Source organism: Morus notabilis, unplaced genomic scaffold (assembly GCF_000414095.1).
Source record: "Morus notabilis unplaced genomic scaffold, ASM41409v2 Scaffold490, whole genome shotgun sequence".
Taxonomy (NCBI): Eukaryota; Viridiplantae; Streptophyta; class Magnoliopsida; order Rosales; family Moraceae; genus Morus; species Morus notabilis.
This window is the reverse complement of record NW_010359479.1, coordinates 92,218-103,309: the sequence shown is the minus strand read 5'-3', so window position 1 is coordinate 103,309 and position 11,092 is coordinate 92,218. Positions and strand designations below refer to the sequence as shown.

General features: G+C 32.1%; 3 protein-coding genes across 3 annotated transcripts in view; all 3 read right to left on the bottom strand.

The window, feature by feature from the left end:
- The window catches only part of LOC21395260 (dnaJ protein ERDJ3A), a 4,522-nt gene extending 2,957 nt beyond the window's left edge, over window positions 1–1,565 (bottom strand). The window contains exons 1-3 of the mRNA XM_010094493.2: window positions 1,305–1,565; window positions 524–579; window positions 43–116 (exon numbers count right to left, since the gene is read on the bottom strand). Coding sequence (XP_010092795.1) covers window positions 43–116; window positions 524–579; window positions 1,305–1,391 — 217 coding nt within the window. The 5' untranslated portion in view covers window positions 1,392–1,565. The remainder of the gene's footprint in view (window positions 1–42; window positions 117–523; window positions 580–1,304) is intronic.
- Window positions 1,566–4,234: 2,669 nt separating this feature from the next.
- Window positions 4,235–5,582, bottom strand: LOC21395259 (ran-binding protein 1 homolog c). The gene is made up of 5 exons (XM_024163229.1): window positions 5,464–5,582; window positions 5,262–5,383; window positions 5,155–5,184; window positions 4,494–4,619; window positions 4,235–4,302 (listed from the first exon to the last, which is right to left on the bottom strand). The coding sequence occupies exons 1-5, from the start codon at window positions 5,580–5,582 to the stop codon at window positions 4,235–4,237; spliced, it is 465 nt and encodes a 154-aa protein (XP_024018997.1).
- A 1,918-nt stretch (window positions 5,583–7,500) lies between these two features.
- The window catches only part of LOC21395258 (ERBB-3 BINDING PROTEIN 1), a 4,493-nt gene continuing 901 nt past the window's right edge, over window positions 7,501–11,092 (bottom strand). Inside the window, exons 5-10 of the mRNA XM_024163231.1 lie at window positions 10,873–11,026; window positions 8,524–8,739; window positions 8,292–8,428; window positions 8,110–8,201; window positions 7,824–8,003; window positions 7,501–7,707 (exon numbers count right to left, since the gene is read on the bottom strand). Of these exons, the coding sequence (XP_024018999.1) occupies window positions 7,625–7,707; window positions 7,824–8,003; window positions 8,110–8,201; window positions 8,292–8,428; window positions 8,524–8,739; window positions 10,873–11,026 (862 nt within the window). The 3' untranslated portion in view covers window positions 7,501–7,624. The remainder of the gene's footprint in view (window positions 7,708–7,823; window positions 8,004–8,109; window positions 8,202–8,291; window positions 8,429–8,523; window positions 8,740–10,872; window positions 11,027–11,092) is intronic.

Genomic DNA, 11,092 nt, shown 5'->3' with positions numbered 1-11,092 from the left:
GGGAAAGAGGAAAAAGAAAGAAGTTAGTAGCTATAACACTACCGTTATTTATCTCAGCGAACTTCTCTTGGGCTCCCTTATTTTTGTTCTTATCTGGATGATACTGAAGAGAAAGCCTACATATCATGGACATACAGCGTAAGAATGAGCTAGAGAAACTTAGCAATAAGTAACATGTTAGTATATGTGCTATACCGCACATATGAAAATACTAAAAACACACTCATAAACAAATTGCTGCACGTGTGCAAATAGACACAAGACATTATAAAAGCCACTTCAGAGATCTATGTGCCGCTACACCCTTGAAAAACTACTAAAAAGTAAAAACAACTAAGGCATACAAATTTAGTAATTCTAATAAAAAAAAATCCTTTAGTAAAACAATGATATACATAATTATATCCTAATTCTAGTCCATGCGTGCTTAAAATATAAGGTAGCAGTAAAACAAATGAAGAGCTAAGGAATCTAGAATATTAGGACCCTCATAACAAGAAACGGAATATGATGAAAAACGTACTTGTGGAAAGCTTTCTGAATTTCGCGTTGACTTGCGTTTCGCTCAACCCCAAGAACCTGATTAGAGTTTACAAAAAAAATAAATAAATAAAATAAATAAACTAAATAAAATAAAAAAATAGTAACATAATAGACTAATAAAGATGCTAGACAACGAGCCAAGAAACAAGAGCCTGATGAGAATTCAAAACCCATTAAGCAATATAAAAGGTTGATAAAGAAGCAAATTGAACGTGCCAACAAATAACTTCACAGCTGAGTATCTCTATCTGAGCTAACCTTCACCATCTACATTCTATAGTTATTTGTTTACTAACCTTTTTTTCAAGCTATTCTAGTACATTATTTCTTTTTTGTCCTCTTCATGTTGTTCTGGCTAATTCCAAATAAATTGTTTCATCTAAAAGAGAAATAACTCCCCTTTGTTTTTATTTTTAACTTTTTTCCATTGGCTGGAGAGGCAGCAGCAGCAGCATAATATGCCAACAGCTGCATTTTTTGGAGCAGCATTTTGCTCATCTAGTTGATTAAAATTTTCCGTCAAAAGTTTTCTTCAAGAAAAAAAGAAAATTAGGGAAAATTCGATTCAACAAAAAGCAAATGACCTAGGAATGAAGCTCCGATGAAAAACAAAAACAAAACAAAAAACAAAAAACAAAATCAAAATTCCAACATCTAAATACCACTAAATTCACAACGAAAGAAAGAGTTAACGAAAATTACAATCAAACAATGTCAAAAGCAGTAAGCAACAGAAATCAAAAGGAGTGAAGAAAACTCACCTTATAGAGATCGACTGTTTTTGCGTCCAAGATTACAAACAAAACCGACGACGACAAAAAAATCGCCAGTGCTAAACGGCTATCCATATCGGAAACCGAATTTCCTCAATGAAAAGTTTTGGATTTTCCAATTAGCCAGCCCTAGTCTTGGAAGTTTGGGAAGAACTTTCTCTTCTTCTTCTTCTAATATTAATTTTAGCGCAGAGAGAGTGTATGTTTGGCACGCAACAGACGAGGAGAGAAAGGGAAGAAGAGAGTGAATAAATCGGTTCGCGGGATCGTACAAAATCCAGAGTCTTCTTCGAGTTTTAAAACACGCTGATGCACGTGGCGCAAATCCTTAGTTCCACGCATATTGACCAATCAGATTTTAGAATTCAGTTTGATTGTGTAAGCTCACGCGCTCGTTTCTGTACGCGCTGGTTTCAAAGAGACAATGAGCATGTTCTTTTGTCTAAAAAATTTTAAAAAAAAACAACTCGAGTTTTAATTTTATTCAAGTTTATGTTCTTTTAAGTTTTAATTTTATTCAAGTTACAACTTCAACTCAAGTTATAACTCAAATTCAACTCATAAACTACACTCAAGTTACACTCTAAAAGAACAACCCTAATATCTCGACTTTGTCGGACTCCAGAGCATGATTATCCTTTTCGCGAATTGAAGATGATGTCGGGTTAAAAGATTTAAATTATGATTTAAATTATAGTTCATAATTTATTATAATATTTTTTTTATAAAAATATATGTAAATTAAAAATAATTTTAATCACATAATTTTAATTTATAAATTAAACATCTCATAAATTTTTAATTTAAATTAAAATGTAATTTTATATAAAAGAATTTTATTATAATAAAAAAAATTAAATATAATTTTTTATGATAATTTTTAACTGTAATAAAATTAAAATTAAAAACTCAAATTTATGAAATTAATGAGTCTATAACCCTCCCCATCCGACAAATATACAATCACCACGTCAGTTTTCACCTTTTATTTGAATTTGTGCCTTAAGTCCCTACACTTTCTTACTTGTGACACTTGAGTCTCAATTTCAAAATACTTTTATATTTAGGTCACCAAACTCGTCCATAAATCTTTTGTTACTTCTGCCGTTAACATACCCTTTCACCCGTCTCTTGACTCTCTTCATTCTAAAATATTGGTAGATGGCTCCCCAAAATCGCAAGGTTGTATATAGGTATGGAAATCCATGCCTTCGATGTTAAGGAAATTGGATATTTGAAGAAGTGTATATATAAATTTATAGATTTGTGTAGTTGTATTTTTTTCCCTTTTTAGTTGAAAAATAATAGCAGAAATAGATGGTTGGAGTACGACCTTAAAAAAGAACAAAAGATACTTTATTGATCTTTTATTTTCCGTAATTTGCACCAATTTTCCTTTAATAGATTGTTGTTTACCATCATATCTTGGAGTGATTTTCTGATTTAACCCAATCAAGTATAAAAGACTTTCTAACTCTAGTCTAGGTTGGCTTGGCCAATTCACTTAAGTTTCCCATTTAAATCTTTCATTCTAGAAGTTGCTTCGGTTATTATTCTTTCATTTCGTCTTATTATAACACGTCATTTCTTTTAGAACAAAACATCATTGTTCAATTCATTATAGCTTTCATTCCCACACTGTACAATCTTAAAAAGAACAAAAGATACTTCATTTACTTTTTATTTGGGTAATTTGCACCATTTTACCTTCATTATCTTGTTATTCATGAGTTTACTTTTAAATCTTGCATATGAAGCTTAAATCCAACAATGCTTAACACAATACGGGCCCGTTTAGTTCGTTGATTTGAGTTTTTAATTCGAGTTGAGATGTAATTTTATGTGAGAGCTTTAGACTATAACAAAAAAGTTAGATATGAATGTTTTTAAGAGTTTTTTATTGTAGTAAAACTCCAATTCTAAACTTGAATCGGTGAAATAAACGGGGCTTTCAATTCAATCCATAACGAGCGTCAAAGTTGCTGTGACCAGAAGCATGTAAGTGTTTGGTAAATTTTTTTCTAAAGTTGTTGTGAATACCAGAAGCAGAAATTTAGGCGTTTGGTAGACTATGTACAAAATTACTCTGAAGATATATAATGACTAAAATAGACATACTTTAACACACATACTTGTAATTAGTTTTATTTCTATTTTTATAATCAATATTCATAATATTTATACACCAAAATGCAAAAAAAAAAAAAAATCATTTTATTAATTAAAATCTCTAAAAAAAATAAATTAGTTTTATTCAAGGAGATAAATTATAGATATCTATAAAGAAATTAAATAACGTAAAGAATTGAAGGTAAATTATTTTTCAAACTAGCAACATTATAACAAAAATATATTATTAAAATTTAGCATAAGATATTTATTAAATATTTTTACTTTTCATATAAACATTAAAAATAAAATATATTCTTTAATTTGATTTGAAAGAAATAAAATGAGTTTTATCTCTCTTGAGTTTTATTTCTCTCTCTGCATCCTCTCTATTTCTCTCTCTAGTGGCTTTTTCTTCCCTCCTCGAATTTATTTTTCTATCTCTAATCTCTTTCTTACATTGATCCTACATCAGCCATGCTTTATAATGCTATGACAGCAACGTCTCTAATACCGTTTTTCATTAATTCATGAATTGTCATTCTTTCATCTAATTCTTAAGATTACCACCTTATTTAATAAAAGAGATGGCAAATGAGATTGCATTTGTCAGTGAGAAAATAACAACTCAAGAGTAGGCATCAAATATTTGCACATAGAAGAAATAAGGTAAGAATGCAACCGCACCCCATAAGCTACTAAAACCAAGAGATACAAGGAAAGTTAGTAAAAGACCCATAAACATTAATAATGGTCGGACACACAGCAACTATTGGCAACAGAATGAATATCAGTATCTTATCAAATAATCATAGGAAAAATTTCAGTTCAGTATTACTCCTCCATACATCATATTCTAGCTCAAATCCTTTATCCCCTAAGCATATACTATGAACATATCAGAATATCAAAACTCAGGTTTGTCCCACACCTGATCTTACAAGAAAAGCTACCTCTAATAGTCAAATAACTTCACATCAAAGAGAGAGAGAGAGAGACTGCACATAACATAAGAACCAACAAGGAAAAATTAACACTAAGACTATAAGAACCTAAAAATATACTCACTCGCAACTGATGCAAATATGATACAGAAGATATCATCCTTCAATTCTCCATCTTCAAAATCGGACGCATGCCATACGCATGATTTATGATTTCCAGAATGCTCTTGCACATTCATTGTGGGATAAACTGAAGCAGAACAAGTATACCACATTGAAAATCTTGAAATAAATAAATTAACTAAGGCGTTTTGCTCTCTGAATTTTGAGAGAATAAAAAACTCACACCCTGATAAATCACCGATTAATTTAATAAAATATAATACAGCGCACCCCTTAACTCGATTAATGATTTTAAAGTCTAGAAGCAAACACCTTCATGCACGTGATATCGTTCCACGATTCTGAATCGAAATTTCAGTTTCTTCTTTCAAACAAGCACACATAACGAGTAGCGGACGCTTGCGCCTGAATTTCAACTGTTGTTATTAATTTAAAAGCACTCCACAGCACTTTGCTAAATTCAAGAGTAATTTTGGAAAAATCTAAAGTTTAGATATAACATGCTAGTAGTGAAAAGCATAGGGTAGATTATAACAAATACGAATTAAGTAATTATAGGATATTCGATCCCAGATACACTGATAGTGAATACTTCAAAAACAGAGCTAAACCAATATAAAAAATAAAAAATAAAAAATGCTTCTCGTTGAAAATCGGATTACCTATGTGGTTGGCGCAGATTTTCAACGTTTAGATAAATGAATTCAGAATTATGATTCGTAATTCTTATTTTTAAAATTTAAATTTTTTATGAGAAAAAAATAATTTAGAGAACTATGATTCAAAACCAAGACGGTGCCGGATTCATTGTGCTTAAGAAGCTTCACATTCCCAACGCCTCTCTCCTTCCATTGATTCTCTCCTTTATCGTATCGGTAGAGCTTCGCCTGACTTAAGAAACACGTAAACGGATCAGAAAATGGAATTACCAACAAAAATCAAAGAAGAAAATGAAGGAATAATGAGCGTACGGATCGAGGACGGCGTCTTCTTCTTCGAGCTTGACAAAGGGAGCTCCGGTGTCTTCGTCCTCGACCGGTGGGGTCTCTTCCTCTTCTTCTCTGCGCTCTGGATCACCACTACTCGACATTGCTATTGAGAGAGCGAAGAAGGAAAAAAGTTTTGTTTTTTTTTTTTTATAATTATCAAAAAAAAAAAAAAAGTTTTGTTGATAGGAGCTTGGGAGTGTGACGCCTTTGTGCTGACGAAGAAGTTTGGGGTCGGTGGCTTCTCTGACGTGGGAGAGGGATTGCATGGAGTTGTTTAGTTTAATTTTTTAAATTTTTAATTTAAATTAAGATGTGATTTTATATGAATTTTTTTTATTATAATAAAAAAAATTAAATATGACTATTTTAAAAACTTTATACTATAATAAAATTTAAATCATAAACTTAAATTGATTAAATGAACAGAACATAATTCAACTAATTTATAAAGTATGTTATCATGGGTTAATTCAAACTATAATACTTAATCTAAGGAGATATTTGGTTAGAGGATTCAAACCATGATTTGAATCATGGTTCATAATTCACTACAGTATTTTCTCTCACAAAAAATACACGTAAATAAAAAATGATTCTAATCACATGATTCTAATCTATGAATTAAACGTCTTCTAAATTGAAACTAATATTTTTTCTTCTTTAATCTGAACCGCATTTTTCGTTTCTTTCCTTGACACAGAATTAGAGTTCAAATTAGAAAGTCCTTCGCATTAAACTTATATATACACACACACACCAAGTCTCCAATTCGGTACAAGATTAGAGGCATTTAATATATTTTTTCTTTAAAATATGTATATATATTTTTTAAAATGTGTATATTTTTTTAAAAATATGTATATATTATATATTTTATCATAAAAAGAAATGTACATATTTTAAGTTAAAATATACACATTTTAAAGAGAAAATATACATGTTTTAAAGAATAAATATATGATGCATTTGGAGCTCATTCTAAAATGATTTTATTTTTTATATAAAAATAGAAATGAAAACGTTTTCAATCTCAGACATAAATAATTTTTGAAAATGCGTTTAGTAGTTTTATCAAGAGATTGTTTTCAGTATAAAAAACCTATTAATGTCTCTCTTCCTTTCCCTCTACTCGAGAGAAGAGAAAACAAAAATAAAAAGTAAAAAACGACTAAAAATCGTTTTTCATTTCTCTCATATTTTACACTAAACTAAAAAATCATTTTTATTTCTGTTTTTTGTCTTTAATTGTGTCAAACGCCGTTTTGAAATCATTTTCATTTTTTCTTTCTCGAAAAACAAAAAAAAAAGAAAAAAAAAGAACAACTCCAAACACAACAATACAAGTTCTGCTCCAGCCCGATATATATATAAAAAAAGGTCATTCGGTACCCTTTTGTTTTGAATTTATTCGACCGAGAAATCATCCGGTGATTACCTCACAACTTCTATTTTTTATTTTTTAAGTCTCGTTCGCTTTACGGATCTAAATTTTTAATTCAAGTTTAGATGTGATATTTTTTAAAAACTTTTAACTGTAACAAAAAAAGTTAAACGTGACATTTTTTAAGAACTTTTAACTATATCAAAATATTTAAATGTGATATTTTTTAAAAATTTTAACTGTAAAAATTTAAAACTAAAAACTCAAATTAATGAAAAGCCAAAGCGATAACTAGTTTGTCAAATCCAACTCTTGTTTTTATTTTTCTTTTTTTTTTAATTACTAGTTTGTCGCAGCTGAAGAGGCACCACTGTTTGGCCAACCGACAGTGGGCTAAGGCACGGCTATAAAGCCTAAAGGTTCGTCCTGCAGAAGCTGCATCTAGAAACGGTGTGCACGAAAATACGCTTCTTGTATCCAATATGCTTATTAACAACTTCAGATAATAGTTGTACATTTTAGTTTTAGAAGAAACCTATGTATGTTTATGGCAATTGAGATGATTCTAGAAGCTATAATAAATCTAAATGAAAATAGAAAATCACGAGTCATGGAAAACAAACTCAGGAAAATCCGGCTCGGAACAAATGTCTGATACTATATATTAAACCAACTCATATCCAACCAGATACAATGGAGTGAAGAAGACGAAAGTACCAAAATTGACAAAAGGGTCAAAATAAAATATTTTTAGAAAAGCACTCATTCTTTAGATTCAGCACCATTTGTTGCTGCATCCATAGGCTCGGCTTCTGTGGAGTCCTCTGTTTTCTCACCCTTCTTACCTGCAGTATGAAAAGAGGTTATTCATTTTCTAACACATTTACACTAAAATACAAAGCCTACATACACAAGTTTATCCACCATATTAGAACCTAATATTTTCATCTTTCCAACTCACCTTTCTTCTTTTTGCCACCACCTTTCTTCTTTGTCTTAATGCCCAAAGCCAACCAGGATTTGATTTCAGGGTCCTCTATGATCTTGGTTGGCTGCAGTTCCTGCAGAGGATGGGATGTAATCCGGTCTGATCCATTTGGCATTAGCAAAACTGTGAATTTGATATGAGCAACCAAATCACCTGCAAAACCACCAATTTCATGGTGTGCCAATTTGACAAAGCTCAACAGTAGCACATTTGTAGTAGAAGGTTGTCAATAATTCAATCTCCAATGAAATATTCATACCAGGCTTCTCGTGAAGAACAGGATACGGCTGCAAAAGGTCGTGGTTAACACACTCCACTAAACCCAGCCGAGCCCTTTTCTCTTCCAAAGCCCTGTTGTCCATAATTCAGCATTTTCAAGAGAGAAAAATAACAGTACCAAAGTAAGAAACATTAGATAATCTTGATACATTATCTACCGACCTAGCAGTGAATGGCATGATAGGGAACTTCTGGTTTATTTCACTGAAAATAAACCTCGAAGCTTTCATCTTCAGGTGATAGTTCTTGTCCACGGCTCTCTTATAGATAGTTGTTTGCTTTTCATCCAACAGCCTAGGCTGCAAGTTTGACATAAAATTTTTTGCAGGCAGTCAGATATTGTTGCAGAAGGATGATATCTATAATTAATCATGACTCCTGAATAACGGATTACCTTTCCATCACCCGTGCTTGTGACAATATCAATTGCATAGATTTCATTCTCTTCGAATTCCGCATCATCAACTCTTGTATCTGGATTGGATACACTCAATACAACCTTGTTCCCATCTATCACAAACTGCTTCAACTGGTGGCTAAGAACACCTTCAACAATTTTGCAGTCATAAGCAGCAGCAACCTTCTGAATTGCTTCTGTTACATCTTTGTTCTGACATGAAAACAAGGAATAATAATAAACATCTACAAGACCAACATAAATTAAGAAAAATGTTCCCGCATGAATGCAATTTTATACACCGTGTCTATAAAACATGTCGGCTAGATATGAACGTTAATGTACAGAAATCAAATATATCTGTACTAGAAACAAATTCATTGCCTGTTAGACTATAGGCAACAGGGAAAGGAGGAAACAAATAATGCATTAGTCACCTCGGCAAAGTTGCCATAGTCAAATCACATCCAGATGTAAGAGTTCAGGTAAAAGATAAAAGGAAAAGAGAATAAAATATGCAATTTTAACAAAAATATGTCATCAAAATGTCGGCTAGCTATGGATATCAATGTACAGACAACAGATACATCCGTACTTGGAACCAATCCATTGCCTATTGGAATATAGGCAACAGGGAAAGGAGGAAACCAATATACATTAGAAACCTCGGCAAAGTTGCCATAGTCAAATGACACATATAGATAACAAATGCAAAAGTTCAAGATAAAAAACACAACAACAGCACTACTACATAATTGGTGAAACAATCTTATCGCTTGTCTAAAGATAAAAGCTACATGAGCACGGGAGTCTTTCTAAACCAAAAAAAAGGTACATGAACTAGAAAATAACATTTCCCTATCAGAGTAACTATGACAAAAGCCTCACTTGGATTATGGTCCATAGCTTTCGATAGGTAATCATCATCAGGAGTACCCATACTGACATAGATTGCTTTGTAAACGAAGCACAAAGAGAGCCATTTCTGAAATACCTACAGATGCGCGACTGTGTATCTAACATGCAGGGTTTAGTTTACAGCATGCTAAGAACCTGGGCAAGGAAATGACTTAGTCCAACTAAATAATCCAAGAAAACCAATTGAAACTTGAAAGTATATATTACGCTAAAAAAGCCTACAGTTTACCACTTGAATTCAGTAGTCAGACTGATTAGAGGATAAAATTTTTTACATGATTCTCTATCAGTGTAACTATGACAAAATAGCTTCATCGGATTCAGTCCATAGCTAATAAAAGTTTCATCATGTAGAGATCATGTAACCGAAGTGTGGAAAGACACTAATAATAAACAAGCCAAATACAAATAATTGTTTAAAAAAAGGTTGTATAGATCATAAGAAAAAGGAAACGCAAGAAATACTCTTAAGCCCAATTGATCAATCTCCTATAGAAAGGAAAATGTGGCGCAAAAAGGGGAAAGGTTTTAACCATGTACAAATGTCTACCTAAAGAACCCCAAGTATGGCCAGGTAATTATAGGCAACAGGGAAAAGAGGTAATCAACAAACACTTGATTACCTCGGCAAAGTTGCCATCAAACCATATTTCAACACGTAACTTCTCAGAGACAACCAATATATGCTGTAACACAAACACCGTTTGGTTCTGTGAAGCAGCACCATAATGCTCTCTCAAGACAACAAAAACAAAAGGCCAAAATATACATCACAGTTCACACGTCCATAACAAGTCGCTATCAGCCTATCAGGCTCTCTCAAATTTGATAAATTCCATCAGAGTAACTATGACAAAAGCTACATGTGGATATAGATCCATAGCTCACAGAAACTGTTCATCATTAGGGGATGAAAAATAAAAAGCAACATTGTAAATAGAAGACAACATGAAGAATGAAAGATATATTAAGTTGTAAATCAATAAGCAAACTTCATAAACGAGTTCACGATTATCCACAAAACACTAGAATAGAGAAGAACAAAGTGAAGAGAATGCAATGCATGTTGAAAGAAAATGAGGTATACGGTATTTCAAAAAATAAATAAAACGGGAGAAAGGTGCCATGCCAAGAGGCATTCTTGGCAGCTTCCGCTAATTCAATCAGACATCAGTTTCTCTTTGTAAAAAGAAAATGCTACTTCAATAATATGTTACTGGACAAGTCAGATATTTATTTGTTTAACAGAACAATAAGAATAGTACCAATCCTGGCAACGCAAGCAAGAAATTTTTTAAGAACCTCAAGTCACTTGATAATAAGAACAGATGCAATCAAATGTGCCAATCAATTGTAATAATTGATCTAGTATTCGCAAGAAACGACATCAAAGTAGTTGCAGATAAACAATTGTAAACTAACTCTCACATTTTTTCCTGGCCTTACAAGCCTCAAGGCCACTTCAGCAGCAGTGTTAGCAGCCGCAATGACATCAGCTGCCCTTCCTGTCACTGGTCCTTCTTGAAGAACATGAGTATGTGCAACTATAGCAATGAATCCATCTATATGACAACCCATATCACTGCAACAGGAAAAAAAAAAAAAAAAAAAAAAAACCCATAATTTTTCAGTTAAAAACTTTATATTT

Bases quoted from the DNA above. Each gene is read 5' to 3' on its own strand.
- LOC21395259 (XM_024163229.1), bottom strand. From the start codon at position 5,582: ATGTCGAGTAGTGGTGATCCAGAGCGCAGAGAAGAAGAGGAAGAGACC. The intron at 5,384-5,463 runs GTACGCTCATTA...GTGTTTCTTAAG, and splicing joins GAAGACGCCGTCCTCGATCC to TCAGGCGAAGCTCTACCGAT. The intron at 4,620-5,154 runs GTAATCCGATTT...GTTCTGCTTCAG, and splicing joins AATCTGCGCCAACCACATAG to TTTATCCCACAATGAATGTG.